Consider the following 17,237-nt stretch of genomic DNA (forward strand, 5'->3'; position numbering starts at 1 on the left):
TATTTGGATCAAACTGACTTTTACTTCGTGACTGAATGATCACAATGTTTACTCATACCAAACCTTGTTTTTATTTTACATTTTGCTGTTAAGACAGGAAATTATTCACAGAATATTCAAATTCTTTAAAACTGCAGCCCTTTTTTCCCTTCTTTTCATAGTACAGCTTTCCCCCGCATACTCACGAATTCACCTATTAGCTAATTTTGTATCTTTTATTATTATTTTTTTTATACCTATCCTCAGTTATTTGCCGAAAAACTCTCACTGTCTGTTTTTTGTGCTCAGGCCAAAGCACAAATAGTATTACTTTGGAGCCATCTTAGTGGCAAGGAACTATGTTGAAGTGAGTTGAGGAGTTTCTTGTAGTGCTTTGCCATCATCTTGTGGCAGCTGTAGGTAACTGTAAACCTTTTTGAGGGGGTGTCAATTACTGATGAAGTTATACCTTGGCATTATAATAGAAGTAATGAATAATGTGATTTTTAAGTCGTAGCGCTAAGAAAAATGTGTGGGACTCTGGAGCTGTTTAAAGATTTATAAAAAAAAAAATGAGTCTCGACAAACCTTTCACAGCTTTAGTCACAATTTATTGGTTCATTGTACTGATGAAAAGTAAATCAAATGGTACCAATCCGTACCAGGTTTAATCTCCGAAACCCACGTCTCACATTATTTGCCGAGAAGTTTTAAAACACACAAAAAAGATGTATCAATAGGTCTGCATTTTATGAGAACGTGATGACAGTCTCCGACTCTTTTGTTCTTCTGTTGGCTTCCGTTTTGCGCACGGCGTCTCCTCACACGTTCATGGACAAGATCAGAAACTGAGAGGGAAGCAAAGAGGAAGTTGATTAAAGAGCACTGTTCACATGAATGAAAGGATGGATGGATGGATGGATGGATGGATGGATGGAGGAGCCACTGTAATAGAAAACGTGATATCTGTCACGGTACATAGAGAGCTATTGTGGGGGGGATACGTTTCTGACCCACCAGTGATAGGTGAAAATCTGCGATATAGAGAGACCATATAAAAAATGGATTTTTAAAAATATGTATTTTTACTACGCCCACACACTTTAAATTGATTTAAACTAATTAAAACATGTGAACTTATTAAGACACTTTTAAATGTATTCCTTAGTGCATGTTATCACTCTCGCTCTCGAGAAATGGGAGCCTATCATAAAGTATAACATCACTTTGAGGATGGAAAAAAAAAAAAAGAAGACTCTCGCCTGCGCCGTTCTCCAACGAGAGGCACAGTGTGCTTTGCTTCAAGCTTTTTACTTGTTCATTTTTTGTGGATTTTTACTGTAAAACTGAAACACATCAAAGAAAAAAGTAAACTTGAACAGCTTGAAGTCTTTTTTTTTTTTCTCCAACATTTGTTCACTATTTGCCAAAATGTTGCTTATTGTTATAAGTGAATTGAGTGCGCTGCCACCAAACAGCGCTCGTAGCTCAAGTTGGCTCTCACAAGTTGACTTGTATCTCGAAAAACTCCTCAATCGTGTCACTTGTATCTCAAGGCGCCACAGTATTCTCTATCTGAAAATGAGTCTTTTTTTTTTTTTGTTTTGTTTTTTACAGCACAGCATGTTTGCGTGAGCTTACCTGCAACATGTTCATTCTAATCCTGCCCTTGTTGTGGTCATCCATGGCCTGGAAAACCCCTGAAGAATCAAGCAAAAAATGATCAAATGTTGCCGTCGGCCTCCTCGTGATTTGAGCACGCTTGTCGCTCCGGGACGTACTGAACATGTTCTCCAGGCGGACGATGCAGGTGAGATAGTCGTCAAAGTCGATGTCGTACTTCTCGTCGGCAAACCTCAGGCCAATCAGCTGCAGCAGCTGATTGTTCAGTTGCATGCCTGCGTGACACACAGCAAGTTTACAAGAGGACATTCTTAATGTAAGGACTTTTGAATGTATTGTATGCAAATAGTTGTGTGTGCCACTGTGATATCACTGTGGGGCTAATTTACATAACCCTAACCCCGAGACAAAGTTTCTCCGCCAGCGACTTGGCAACTAAGACTGGTACACAAAAGGATTTTTTTTAGCTGCTACAGACCCCACACGCGAAGAGTTTAGGTCACTCTGTGTGCGTTGTGCTCCGATAAATGTCAACACAGAACACCACACACGTAAAGATTCTGTTCCGATGGTGATCTCAAAGTCTTGCATGATCACACGCGATCTCACAAGCGGGCCCCTGGAGGCAAAAAGTGCCACACTGCTGGCTGCAGTCATCCGGCCTCACCGGCTGCTTTGAGGGCGCTGCGGAGCTCGTAGGAGGACATCTTGCCGGAGCGGTCCGTGTCAAAGGAGAGGAAGAGCATCTGCGGCCGACACGCAGAAGAACAAGACAAAGAAGTGCAAGAAAACAACGACACAGAGGAAGTAGCAGTAGAAGGAGTAGAAGAAGTACAAGGAGAGGAAGAAGACGAAGACATGGTTAACATCTCCCATGATGCACCTGGCCCAGCTTCCACAGAACGTAGGGGTGGCTCACGTACGATCCATTTCTTCAGCTTTTCCCAGAAGACCTTGAACTCCTGGAACTCCATCTTGCCGGTGTTGTCCACCTGGTTGGCTGAGTCAAAGGAGTTACTAGCACCGCCTACTGTACATTCAAACTCACTCACTCACTCAAGTCAATCAATCAATCAAGCAATTGATCAATCGCAGAAGGAAGGATACGTCCATCAGGTTCATGATGCTGTGGCACGTGTGGATGCTCAGGCCCTCGAACTGGATCTCCTTTCCTGAGGACACAGACATGGAAAACCGTCCGACACTTTTATGTAGCACTTTTCCTCATTAGCGTCACGTGTGAGCTGGAGCCAATCGCCAACCTGCACCCTGGACGAGTCATGTGGACAAACACGCATTCCCACTTACATGATCATCTATGGGCAATTTCTTGGTCTTCAATTAATCGAACATGTTTTAGGGGGGAAACCCCTGTTGAGAACGTGGAAAACATACAAACTCCACATATAGTAGGGGGGCCGGAACAGAGATTCAAACCGTGAACCTCAGAGCAGTGATGCAGGCGTGCCAACACAAGCAAACTTCCCGACATTCTTTCCCGCAGGCAATCGTAGGAAGTTCTGTGGGAAGGTCACAGAAAAAGCCAAAGAAAAAGAGAAAGGTTAGGTGGTTACGTACGGCTGCCGAGGACGCCGTTGAGCAGCTGCTGAAGTTCCTTGACGGAGATGGCGCGGTCCTGCAGGCACGAGCACGCCACAAAAACAAAAACACGTCACACAGGAAGTACAGTCAACCCCCGCATTGTCACTGACTTTTTTTTTTTTCCAATATAGATTTTTACAGTGTTGTCGTTGAAATTTTGTCTCAAAAGTCCTATTGGTATTGGTGGGTACCAAAGCGTAAATACTCATACTGGTATCGGTCTTAAAAAGAATTGCTATCGAACATCCCAAGCTTAGAATTACTGTAACTTTTGTTAGCACTGTCTATGATAGTGCGCATTATCCTGTAATGTATATTTGTGAGTCTTCTTTTTGTATTCTCAAAGTGATGTTATACGATGATCGTCTCCCAGTTTCTTGACAGTGAGCGAGTGCAAACAGGTGCTTCAATTCAAATGTGTTTAAAGGGGTGAAACTATAAAAACAATGGTATTTTGTTTTTTTTGTTTTTTTGTATGTGGTCTCTATATTGCGAGCGGTTCTGGAACGCAGACTGTGCTCCTCACCGATCCGGCCAGCTGCTCAAAGAGCCGCCTGAGGCCTTTCTCCTCGTCCGTCTCGTCCTCGGGAGAGCTGGGTGGCGGAGGCTGCGAGAGGGAGGACTAATCAGACACGGCGCTACCGGGAGTGGGCGGGACCGAGCCGCCACCGGGTGATTGACACACGGATGCGCTCACCTCGGGCAGGTCCGCATCCACGTCGCTGCCCATCTCACTGACAATACAAAAAAAACACTTTTTCCAAATTTCAATTCTTAATTACTTTCATTCAAATGAGATTAAAACAAAGTAGTTTTATTCAAGAATTGGTTTATTAGTTTATTGTTAATAATAAAATAAGAAACCATTTCACATGCGAATCTAATATTCTTTATTTTCCTTTAATGTTATTTATTTGATCAAATAATTGGTTAATTTATTTATTGTAAACAATCACATTCAACATTTTCTATTTATTATATCCGACCATTCATTTTCCATACCGCTTCTCCTCACTAGGGTCGCGGGGCGTGCTGGAGCCCATCCCGGCTGACTCTGGGCGAGAGGCGGGGTACACCCTGGACTGGTCGCCAGCCAATCGCCAGGCACATATAAACAAACAACCCTTCACACTCACATTCACACCTACGGACAATTTAGAGTCTTCAATTAACCTACCCTGCATGTTTTTGGGATGTGGGAGGAAACCGGAGTACCCGGAGAAAACCCACGCAAGGCACGGGGAAAACATGCAAACTCCACACAGGCGAGGGCGGATTTGAACCTGCGACCTCAGAACTGTGAGGCGCATGTGCTAACCACCGTGCTATTTTATTATATAATAAGTTCATTTGTTTATTTAATGGTATAATTTTACATATCCATGGGCATCTTTTTATTCCATTAAATATTTGGTTCATTTATTTATTGTGAATAAATGTTAGTAAAAAAAATATTTTACACTTGTATTAACTTTATTAAACAATTTGTTAAATAATTCCATCCGAAAAAATTACAATTCAATTAATTCTAAATAGAAGAATGCATTCTTATTTTATTATTCAAATAAATATTTGTTATATACACGTTAACATTTGTATTTGACCTCATCCACGAAAGAACTGGTTTTAAAAATCCACTGCTCGCTCATGGAAAGCATTTGTCTCATTCAGCGTTTGTTGTCGTTGTACTCACAGAGCGGCCACCTTCTTCTCGGAGAAGATGCGCACCAGGAAGTCGGCCTCGCGGTGCGGCTGGAAGGTGCTGGGCACCAGCAGGTATCGCCCGGGCGGCAGCGTGAAGCGCTCGGACACCTCACGCAGGTTGATGAAGGTTTTGCTGCGTACTTTGGACGCGTGTGTGCGGAAGAAATCTTTGCCCTGCTGCTCGGCGTTGTTGGGAGCCTGTACAAAAAAAAATAACTCTTCAATATGCTAAACGTTTGGGTAAAACGAGTATTGGGACACAACTCTTAAAGGGGACAGCAAAAATGTGTTATGTGCCGAGGAAACCAGGGTTGAACATTTTGGCCATAATTCCAAAAGAATACCATACCTACAACTGGGTCAAGACGGAGGTAATCATGTACAGTTTCAAAAAGCAGTCACAAAATCTTCAGGCTTCTCCGAGAAGGCAAGACAATGTCTGGAAAAGCCTACTAGAGCATCTGAAGTTCATTTGGGGTTAATCAGAGGCGCTTTAAATGACTGACTGACTTTGAATGTGATTAATTCATTCTGAATTAGGGCTGCAACTAATGATTATTTTAATAATTTATCGATTCTGTTTTCGATTAATCGATGAATCGACTCTAAAAAAAAAAATATTTCCATAACTTTGTTAAAAAAAAAAAAAAACAGGACATTATTTCAAATTGAAAGTACAGAAAATGCGCAAACTGATTAGGATTCAGTTACTGGTTTGTTCTGTGACATGTCCGAAAATCGTTTAAAAAATGTTGATCGTTGTTTTCTAAAGTAAAAGCCAATGTCTTGTTTTAATTCATCACAAAAGATGGTCCATCTGCTTTCACAGACGACTGATGAGACTGTTGAGAACCTGAAATTTGAAGTGAAACAAGGCCCATAGATAATGAATTGATTATTATATTCCAAATACAGCCACATCCTAGTTATAAGAGTGTGTACAACCACATTATCGCACTTGTTTATTTTTTACAAAACATATTTTTTTTTCAATTGAGTTGTACAGGTTATAGGCCAGATGAGATACTGTATCTTGGCCTCAGTTTTTTTTATACCACAATAACCTGGCATTTGAACAGGGGTGTGTAGACTTATTCTACTTACTTTATTCCTTTATTGCAAAATGTCTCATAGCCAATTACCAAGTTTTGTATGACCTTGTCGTGTTTGTTGAGGCTGAATGAATCAATCAAGTTGTCGTAATTGCAATGTCTGAATTTGGGGGAGGCCGGTTCACTGGAGTCCAGTTTCCAGTCCCCCCCCCCAATTAAGTGAACACAGTGCAGCGCGTAGGACGAGGTCGGACCTCGTAGACGGAGAATCCGATAGTCTGCAGGTCCATGCCCTCCTTCCTCAACTGCCGTCGGTTTTTCTGCATGAGACCGATGACCACGCTACACATGTTGTCCTCGTCGTCAGCGTCCGCCAGCTCCAGCTTGAACTGCGGGTTGGTCCAGAAGGTGTCTGTCAAAACCAAAAGATTTTTTGTCCCTAAAATAAGTGACAAATCTGCCAACCGAACTCGTATGAATTGATTGATACGATTCTCAAAACAAGCTCTTCTATCTTAAAACAAGTCTTTCTGTCTTGCTCGAAATTTAGAAAAAGTCCAAACTCTCTTAAAATAAGTACAGTCAGATGTTTTCACTACAAATGAGATCTATTCACTAGGTAATATTGTGTTTTTGCAGTGTGTTGCTGTAACATTATGCACATTTTGTTTTAAGAAAACCCAAAAAAAAAAAAAAAAAAAAAAACTGTACAGCAATCCGTCGTTTCCATTTCGGAGCAGCTCCACATTAGCGAAGTGGCGACCCAGTGTATATGGTCGCATGTATACACTTCATAACCGACAACCAATACACTGCATGCGTGTACAGTATAATTTGTGTACAGTTGGGGGTCACCACTCACACGTTCTACACTATAGAAACTATGATTTTTGAATGTGTGTATGTCTTTAAAAAGGCTGGTCTGCTCTGTTGAATGGCGAGGAGGAGAACGTATGAGTACGCACTGTACGCCAGCTATTTCCTGGCATTAGCTAACATTGCTAAGTGTATTTTGTTGCTGTTTGTTTCATAAAGCAATTGAAAGAGTTTCTTTTTTGAGAATGTTTCCATCCTCCCTCTATCCTAACCTCCTGTAATGGATTACAACTACTTATAACTAAATAATTAGCAGTGTTCGTCTATATTCAATGAGCAAACAATTTGTACTTTACCGGAGACACGCAGTCGAGTAACTCATGTGCTGTAGTGTACAATACAAATAATCTGCAATGCGCTGAACCTGCAATAATTGAACCGCGATATATTGACTGCACTTGAATAATGATTCGATTCAAGTGCATTGCACACAAACGTGAAATAAAAAGAAATGTTTAAAAACAAACCGCGATCACCTATAAAATTTCTGCATCCGCCGGCGGTGGAGCCGCGAATCCACTGGCCCTCGAACAGTTGCGTCTCCCAGTGGCGCTTGGTGTTGTCGGTGAGCGCGTCGGGCGTCATGTTGCAGATCTCCACCTTGTCATAGTTGGCCTTGAAGTCCTCAAAGGTCATCCTGACGTCACACACACACACACACACACACACAAAGTATATACAGATTGAATGCATTTTCTTAATAACAACTCAACGCTGCTTTAAACGTATCTTTCTTACATTGATTTTGACAGTTGCAAAACTACACAAGTACTGAAAATGAAAATAATTACATTAAATACGCCAGACCTGCAAAAATAAGGTGTTGAAATGAAAAAAATTATAATAATTCATCAAAACTGTACAAATAATGTGTTAAAATAATTTTTAAAAAAAACAAATGTGTGTTAAAATAAAGAATATAATATCAATAACTGCACAAATAATGTGTTTAAAAATAAAACAAATCATACAAAAGTAAAATGACAATAAAAATGTTTTTTTAAAATAATAGACAAAGAAAATAACTGTACAAATAATGCATGTTTAAATAAAAATAATATTACCATAATAAACATTAACAACTGAAAGAATACAGCAATATGGGTTAGTATTAAAATACAATTTACGTAAAATTAAATAACTGCACAAATAATTGGTTAAAACTAAATTAAAAATAAGAATGAAATAAAAATAAACAATACAAATCCTAAGAAATTATAAAAATGAAACAACTATACAATATCAACAGAAATGTTAACTTCACAAATGTGTCTTAAAATAAAGCTAATATTCAGAAAAAAAAACACAATAATAACCATTGAAATGAAAATAAAATTACAGTAAAATAAAACAAACAAACAAATATGTTACAATTAAAAAAAAATAACTTCACAAATAATGTGTGTTGAAATACAAAAGTTCATCACAATTACATAAAATGACTGCACAAATAATGTGTGTTTAAAGAAAAATAGAATAAGAAATAACGGCACAAATAATAGGAATGACCACTGACTGGCCCTAACATTCGAATCATGCATTTAATTTATTTAACGTAGTGTAGTACCTTTAGAATACTTCCATACGAGAAAAAGTCCAAAAGACTCACCAAAATTCTCCGTCTTCTGCAGAGTGCTGCAGAATTTGACTTTTCTCTGCTCGGTCCACATAGTCCCACTCTTTGGAACTTGGAAAAAAAGACAAAACACAGATTCTTATTTATTGTTCTGACTGTGAACAGTGCTTAATTTGAATGAATGAATGAATGATGTGGGTTGTTTCGAAGCAGGGCCAGCTATACGCCGGGGCAAGAGGCGGGATGGCTCCCTCAAACGCCGTGCCCCCCTTAAAAGAAATCTGAATCAACTCCCTCAAGTCTGTCTCCTCAACTGTCTGTGATCTCCAGCAGTCTGCAGTCAGACTGTATAAATGGCCACCAAGTCATTTACCGTGGAAGGAAATATGTTCATCTTTATAAGTGAAGTTTCCTTAAACATTTATTTATTTTGCATACATTCGTATAATGGCGGCACGGTGGAAAAATTGTTGGCGCATCCGCCTCGCAGTTCTGCTCACACGTTAAAGGGAAAGCGCGGGGAGAACAAGCACAAGCCCGAGATTCAAACCCCAAAGTCAAACCTGTGAGGCGGACTTTTAAACCACAATCTTTGGAACATTGTCATTTTTTTACACCTACCGGTCACTCCACGGTCCATTCCATTCCACCTGACCCCAAGGGTTCCTCACGCGGACCAGTTTGACCTTTTGACCTCGGTAGTTGACCTGAAACAAGAGTGGAGCTGAACACATCTTTACCCGTGCAGCGAACGGTCAACGGCTGGCGCCGCGCTTACCTCCCGTAGGCCAGTGATGGAGTAGGCGTGACCTTTGACCAGGCCGCTGCTGGTCTTGGCTTCTGATTCTGCTGAGCTGCTGATCTGCGTTCAAAAACAAATTAATGGAAAAATGTATTTTTTTGATACTAAAAAATATATTTTACAGTGTTCCCACGTTTTTCACAAGGGATAGGGACCGAGCCCTGTCAGGAATTGCAAAAACCAAAAAAAAAAGGATTATAGGTGCCTTCAGATGCCACAAGAGGGCGCCAAAGCAATACTTTTAAATTAGGAGCAACTCGAGTCTTGGGTTCTTAGCGAATTATGAAGGATAGTTCCCCCCCAAGAAAATCCAAGAGTGTACGCATGCAGCGTGGAGTCACTTCCAAACCTCTTTGCTCATGCGCACTTCTCTGCCCACGCACGTAAAACACTTACCCATCAGTCCATATTGGCATTTATTCGGCTAACGTGGCTAGTTAACATTAGCTAAAACACTTTCCCGTGACTCCATATTGTTATTGATTCAGCTAACATGGCCAGCTAACATTAGCTAATGTCCACATTTACAGACTTCAATTGTAACCTTTTTTGAACTATTGCGTTCTATTGCGTGACACCAGGAGCTCTGATTCCAGCTCCAGTAAAGTCTGGTCCATGCTACTTGTGAGTGTATTCATTTAGTACTTAGCATAGTTCGTCCCATTCAATAAACGGCTGAAAGTGCATCGGCAAGTGGCTCTCCTTGCCCAGATGCCATTGCATTACTTTTTTTTATTTCGCTACACTCGAGCGTCAGCGTGTATCTGAAGCCCAAGCAAGGGCTCGTAACTCGAAAAAAACAGTTTTTACTGACATCGATGGAGCATCCCATCATGGATCCTCGGTCCAGGGCCTTCTTCATGATGAGAAAGAGGCGCTCGTTGGATTTGTCGGTGTCGTACACCTCGCCCACGCCGCCCGTGAAGTCCTCCATGGCTTCCATGGTGCTGCCGCCCTTCAGAGACTCGTAGCTGCCGTGCAGCCTGGAGATCGAAATACAATCTTGTACACATGTGCAGTATTTGTCGGGAATCATTTTACTCATTCCATACTCCCTAATCACACTGTAGAAACATTTTTAGTGGATGTTTAAGACTTTTTATGCCACCTTTTATATAGTGGACTATACATTTTCACTAAAACGTTCACGAAAAATCCCAATAGTGCGATCAGGGGGTATTGGATTCATCGTTACTTTAAGCCTTACAGTCAATTTAATAGTCCACTATATAGAAATCCCTTGATAGGGAGGAGATAGGAAATGTTTAAATATTCCGAATGCAGTGACTGCTATACGCTCGCTCTACGTTGCAGATTGTCCTACCTTTCACAGGTAGGACTTGAACGCAACCCCGACAATAAACGGGGTTCACAGTAAATGCTGTGCAAAGCTATGTATGTGATTTCTTGCTTTTTTGTTTGTTTGCTTTTGAAAATACTGTATGTAATACTGGAATATTAATAGGATGAGGCGATTATACATTTATATATGGTTGCACAGTCATAACGGCTCTCTACCCCTGCTTTACATCCTCGTAGAATTGTTAGTCATCAAAACGGAGCTTTCGCAAGAGATAATAACGGCCTTTTTTTTTTTTTTTTACTCTAAAAGTTCTCGTATTTTCATCGTGCAGGGTGTGCTCAAGTCCTATTTGCAGGGAGCGCGAGCGTGGCGGTTACTTGGCGTAGGCTTTCTCCAGAAGGGCGCTCCAGAACTCGTTGTTGGAGGCCGAGTGAAGCAGGATGAGCTGACCGCGCACCGACGGCAGACGGTCGTCCACCACCACGTCCAGCCATTTGTTGTGCTTCCAAAACTGTCACGGGAACAAAACTTGAAGTTATTGCGGCAAAAATCAAGCAAGTCAGGTGGAGTCCCCACTCAATTTCAGACAAGTCATAAGTCAAGTGGCTTGTCCGACACAGTCAGAGTACACGACTCCCAAAAGGGTTTGGAACTTTATGTGACCTTCTATAAACATTTGAATGTTTCAGTACTTTTTGCCCAACTTCCTGTTCGCCAACAAGGCGCTGAATGGCAAAATTCACACCCAAAAATGTCCTGGTTGAATTAGAATTGTCATTTAAACAGTCATCTTCATCATGTGAAGCAACACGGCTGAACCCGAATTGAACTGCAGTCCAGCGTATGTGGTTTGGCAAGCGTTGTCGTGGCAGATCAGGCTGCAAGCTGCTTTTGCCGAAATTCAAGAGTAGAATTGTCAGTGCACGCCGTCGCAACAATTTGTTGAATGTCTCGTTAGGAATGAACATTTGGTTCAAAATGTGGAATTGTGGGAAATGTGGGGATTTTGGGAATGTGAAAAATAGTAGCGATTAGAATATGTCGAAGTTGGAACGATTTGAATCAGTCAAGAAAGTACAAGGTAGGAGAACTGTGGAATCAACAGCCAATCGGGTGCCAGGGCGTACCTGGAAGTGGAAGATACCGGCGTAGCGGTGCTCAAAGTCCTGGTCGTGGGGGACCACCCGGGCTAGAGCGTCCTTCTTCAGAGTCAAGGACGCGATGGCCGCCAGGAGCCAGCAGTCCCCTGTGGCGAAAACACACAGGTGCATTGTGGGTCATGCTGGCACACAGGAGTTCAAATACAGTGGTGCCTTGGAGTATGTTACTGGAATTAGATTGTCACTTATAGATTTTTGTCAGAGATCTTTTTGATTTTGAGGTTGAAGATGACCCTTGTACATCTAGATATAACGACAGAATGTGTGACTATAGTTTTATTTTGGTAATTACAACATGTAATAGTTAAGAGTGAGATGTATATCATTGTATGATTGGACCTGGAAAAACTAAAATGAGAATTAAAAAAAAAAAAAGCACTGTATTGTAAAATAGAAATATAAAAACATAATAGAAGACAAAGTCAAGAAAAAACATGTTTTGTTCACACACACACACACACACACACTGTAGTATTCATGTGTGTCTTTAAGGGGCATGGCCTAGTGAGTGACATCAGCAGATCTGACTCCAGCTCCAGTTGGTGCTTTATCACGTAGTTAGTTTAGTGTGAATACAACCCCAATTCCAATGAAGTTGGGACGTTGTGTTAAACATAAGTCAAAACAGAATACAATGATTTGCAAATCAGGTTCATCCTATATTTAATTGAATACACTACAAAGTAGTAGTAGATATTGAATGATCAAACTGATCAACTTTATTGTTCTTAGCCAATAGTCATCCACTTCGAATTTTATGGCTGCAACACGTTCCAAAAAAGCTGGGACAGCTGGCAAAAAAGACTGAGAACGTTGAGGAATGCTCATCGAACACCTGTTTGGAACATCCCACAGGTGAGCAGGCTCACTGGGAACAGGTGGGTGCCATGATTGGGTAGAAAAGGAGCTTCCCTGTATTGCTCAGTCATTCACAAGCAAAGATGGGGCGAGGTTCACCTCTTTGTGAACAAGTGCGTGAGAAAAAAGTCGAAGTTTCTCAACGTACAATTGCAAGGAATTTAGGGATTTCATCATCTACGGTCCATAATATCATCAAAAGGTTCAGAGAATCTGGAGAAAGTGGCAAGGCCGAAAACCAACATTGACTGCCCGTGACCTTCAATCCCTCAGGTGGCACTGCAACAAAAACCGACGTCAACGTGTAAAGGATATCACCACATGGGCTCAGAAACACTCCAGAAACACTCCAGAAAACCAATGTCAGTAAATACTCTCTTGAAACTCGACTATGCAAAGCAAAAGCCATTTATCAACAACACCCAGAAACGCCGCCGGCTTCTCTGGGCCCGAGCTCATCTAAGATGGACCGATGCAAAGTGTTCTGTGGTCCGACGAGTCCACATTTCAAATTGTTTGGGGAAATTGTAGACGTAGTGTCCTCCGGGGCCAAAGAGGAAAAGAACCTTCCGGACTGTTATGGACACAAAGTTCAAAAGCCAGCATCTGTGATGGTATGGGGCTGTGTTAGTGCCAATGGCATGGGTAACTTACACATCTGTGAAGGCACCATTCATGCTGAAAGCTACATACAGGTTTTGGAGAAACATATGCTGCCATCCAAGCCACGTCTTTTTCATGGACGCCCCTGCTTATTTCAGCAAGACAATGCCAAACCACATTCTGCACGTGTTACAACAGCGTGGCTTCGTAGTAAAAGAGTGCAGGTACGAGACTGGCCTGCCTGCAGTCCAGACCTGTCTCCCATTGAAAATGTGTGGCGCATTATGAAGCGTAAAATACGACAACGGAGACCCCGGACTGTTGAACAGCTGAAGCTGTACATCAAGCAAGAATGGGAAAGAATTCCACCTACAACGCTTCAACAATTCGTGTCCTCAGTTCCCAAACGTTTATTGAATGTTGTAAAAAGAAAAGGTGATGTAACACAGTGGTAAACATGAGCCTGTTCCAGCTTTTATCGAACGTGTTGCAGCCATAAAATTCCAAGTCAATGATTATTTGCTAAAAACAATCAAGTTTATCAGTTTGAACATGAAATATCTTGTCTTTGTAGTGTATTCAATTAAATATAAGTTGAACATGATTTGCAAATCATTGTATTCTGTTTTGACTTATGTTTAACACAACGTCCCGACTTCATTGGAATTGGGGTTGTACCGACACCGTGCTCCTTTTGAGTTTTCTCATTTTGTATTTGTGTGTTGGACTGTTTGTCCGATTCAGTAAATAAACGACTGAAAGCACACCGGCGACTGCGTTAAATTTTTGCTCACAGCACAATGGAAAACAAATGACCATGAAACGGCTCATAAATGGAAACATTTGTAAGTTGGGGGACTTGTAAGTCAAAGTACCACTGTACTGAACAGTAAAGCCCCCGCTATGTCTCAGATTTATTTCGTCACTGTTACAGTTGCTCTATTGTTTTATACTGTTTGTAAAATATGTTCACGCTATCCATTGCACTTTTTCCTCTCTCAATATATTATATGTTTGCATTGTTTTAAAAGTGTGTTTAAACGCTTTAAAAACAAATTATTGTGATCTTGGGATCTTACAGGCATTAAAACAAAAACAGGGACAGCAACGACAAGACATGGAGCAATGTGAACCAGGAAGCATTAACAGCTGATTAGGAGAAGTAAGATATTCCTGATCCATGGCCTTATTTAAGACATCGGACTGATGTCAGTTACAAGAATGATTCAATGTGTCGTGTGCTAGCCTAAAAAGCATCCGCATACGTATATTACCAAAGTCATTCGGGTGCCGTTATCGTTAGTTGTTCTTCGCAGTATGAGCACTATGTAGGTTAACAAAAGAGGGAAAGCATTTTGCATGCTGAGAAATTCGTTTTTTGTTTTTTTTTTTAATCAAAATGGGTATTGTACATAAGTAATAGTACCAATTCATTTTTACTTTTGGACATAAAGTATGAGTTTGCCGTTTTAAAAAATATCACTTTTTGTCATATGGTCAGTACGTACCAAGCTGTCCCTGGCAGATGTCTGTCCGGTTGGCGTCGCCCACAATAAACTTGGGGTTGGCGCACAGCTCCTGAGCAGAAAAAAATGGAGGCGGGGGGGATAAAGGGGGGGGTTATTGAGAGTAAAGAGGAGGAGACAAAGAATGAGGAGAATGAGGAGGAGAAAGAGAACAGGTTCAGTGACGTGTCAGCTGGCAGGTGTGTTCACATTCCAAACTTCTCAATCAAAACACACACACACTACAAATTTCTTAGTGGGGAGTGTTTGTGTGTGTGTGTGTGTGTGTCTGTCTGTAGTAACTTCTTGGTGGCGGTACACGCTCCTTAGCCAATCACAACACTTAAAAGAAGCAACACATTATTCCTGCAAGACGGCTTTGTGAAACACTGTACGTCATTCAAACATATCACACACACACACAAATACACACACCACCGGAAATATGTCATACAAACAAACAACAAAAAATGTAACAGTTGTCTTTGATACGCTTTGTGACATCCATCCAACACCGCTTATCCTGGTTAGGGTCGCGGGACGCTGGAGCCTATCCCAGCTGACTTCGGGCGAAAGGCGGACGACACCCTGAACTGGTCGCCAGTCAGTCACAGGGCACATATCGACACGGACAACCATTCGCACTTACATTCACAACGTCACTGAGTGGGAACTGAACCCACGCTGCCTGCACCAAAGTCAGGCGAGTGTGCCACTGTACCATCAGTGACTTTGTGACATACAATGCCAACATAAATGCAATAGTTGTTGTAACATGTGACTTAAAATGCACCCACGTGCAAAAGTTGTGTCTTTGATACGTCATGTGACATACAATACACAAATGCATGCAAAAGTTGTCTTTGACATGCAATGCACACACGTCCAACACTTGTCTTTGGTGCATCATGTGACCTACGATACGCACATGCATGCAGGTGTCTCTTTGGTGCATCACGTCACATACGAAACACACACAAACGCACATGCGACGGTTGTCTTTACAGTGGGATGTGACATGCAATGCACAGAGATAGAAAAGTTTTGTCTTTGTTGTCCTGCGACATAGAATGCACACAGACACATTTTCAACAGGTGTGTCTTTGATATATGACATTATGACATTCAATGTACACACATCTCAAACCTTTCAGCAAAACCCATCAATCAAGACAACTTTGTGCAACAAAAACCTCCACGAGAGCACGCGCATACACACAAACATACACGTTGTGTCTTTGATGCATCACGTGACATCCCAGCATCACTTTTGACACCGTGTCCATTCGGAGCGCGCCCCCCCCCCCGTGACAGAAAAGCGCTACATACCGGGGGCCTTTTCCACTCCATCTTGACGGGAACTGCCTGGCTGAAGAAGAGCGACGAGTCTTCTGCGGGGAAGTCGGGGTCCTCGAACAGGACGCGTCTCTGCAGGCATTCTTGACGCAGCTGCTCGAAGGAGCGGCCGTCCATCTGCGTGTCGATGGCGGCGCGGCCGGCGCGGCCCCCCGAGAGGGTGGACTGGAGGGGCATGGTGCTGGCAGGAAGAGGACTCAGAGGAGAAGTGAGGAGCGGCGACGCAGCGCGGCCGTGTGTCGTCTACGCGATGCGATGGTCGGGTCACCTCCTCCACGCCCTCTTCGCAAACAGGTTTGTCCTCTCGCGCCTCGCCTCGCCGCATTCTGTACTCTGGAATGAAAGCCAAAGAGCAACAAGATGCAATCGTCAACACCACCAAACAGCATTTACTTACTGGTAATAACTAATTCTGACTTTTTCCTGCCATCGCTCCACTTTTGATCTTAAACATGCAGTACAGTTTACCCATAAAGCACTCATTGGCAAGACCCCACCCTATCTTTACTCTCTGCTCACCGTGCATACCACCACCTGCAACCTCCATTCCAGCAGGTTTATTTGAACCTTTTCATTCCCAAAATCATTTTGGTCCATCTTTTCCTTTTTCTGGCCCAAACGACTGGAACTCACCTCATTCATCCCAATATCATCATTTAAAAAGTTACTGCGGGATAGTGTGATTGCTGCACCTGTTTTTTTTTTTGCCTGATTCAAACCTTTGATTCACCATGTGCTATGACGCAATGTACATTCCAGATTAGCCCCTCCCCCGCAATAAGTGAAACCCGCAATATAGAAATACCCTATTTAAATACACGCTAGGGCATGTTTTTATAGAATTTACGGCACTTCATTTTTTTTTTTTTTTTTTTTAAGATCTTTAAAAACCCTTTTTTTTTTTTTTTATTACATTTTGAACGTACTATATTGAGAGAGAGCGAGCGGAAAGGAGAAAACAAAAGTATTGTACAAACAGTATAAAAAAAAAAAAGTAACTTCAATAAAAAAACTAAACAAAAAAAACAGCAATTACCAGGCAATTACTATAAATATATTTGCTTTTACTTTGCTTTGTTTTACTGTCCGCAACCAAGTCGGCATTGCAAATGAGAATCTGTTCTCAATTGCCTTAGCTGTTAAATTCATAAGTCCATCCATCCATTCTCATTAGCGTCACGGGTGAGGTGGAAGTCCATCCCAGCTGACTTTGAGCGAGAGGCCAGGTACACCCCGAC

The 17,237-nt window shown here is 41.8% G+C and overlaps 1 protein-coding gene across 2 annotated transcripts; it reads right to left on the reverse strand.

Annotated features, from left to right (window-relative positions):
• Nucleotides 1-568: 568 nt before the first annotated feature.
• capn9 (calpain 9) lies at nt 569-16,262 on the reverse strand. Of its 2 annotated transcripts, XM_061770205.1 has the most exons (20): nt 15,973-16,260; nt 14,647-14,716; nt 11,645-11,763; nt 10,895-11,028; nt 10,029-10,197; nt 9,191-9,274; nt 9,034-9,119; nt 8,446-8,523; nt 7,313-7,473; nt 6,215-6,372; nt 4,898-5,106; nt 3,902-3,938; nt 3,731-3,811; nt 3,181-3,238; nt 2,710-2,774; nt 2,526-2,594; nt 2,270-2,348; nt 1,761-1,877; nt 1,621-1,679; nt 569-827 (listed from the first exon to the last, which is right to left on the reverse strand). In XM_061770205.1, the coding sequence occupies exons 1-20, from the start codon at nt 16,174-16,176 to the stop codon at nt 801-803; spliced, it is 2,064 nt and encodes a 687-aa protein (XP_061626189.1). In that variant the 5' UTR covers nt 16,177-16,260; the 3' UTR covers nt 569-800. The 2 variants fall into 2 exon arrangements, 1 of the variants encoding a protein (XP_061626189.1); XR_009788094.1 differs by lacking the exons at nt 569-827; nt 1,621-1,679 and having other exon boundaries at nt 1,765-1,877; nt 2,154-2,348; nt 15,973-16,262.
• Between the last annotated feature and the right edge of the window lie 975 nt (nt 16,263-17,237).

The sequence above is a fragment of the Phyllopteryx taeniolatus genome, chromosome 4 (assembly GCF_024500385.1).
Source record: "Phyllopteryx taeniolatus isolate TA_2022b chromosome 4, UOR_Ptae_1.2, whole genome shotgun sequence".
Classification (NCBI taxonomy): Eukaryota; Metazoa; Chordata; class Actinopteri; order Syngnathiformes; family Syngnathidae; genus Phyllopteryx; species Phyllopteryx taeniolatus.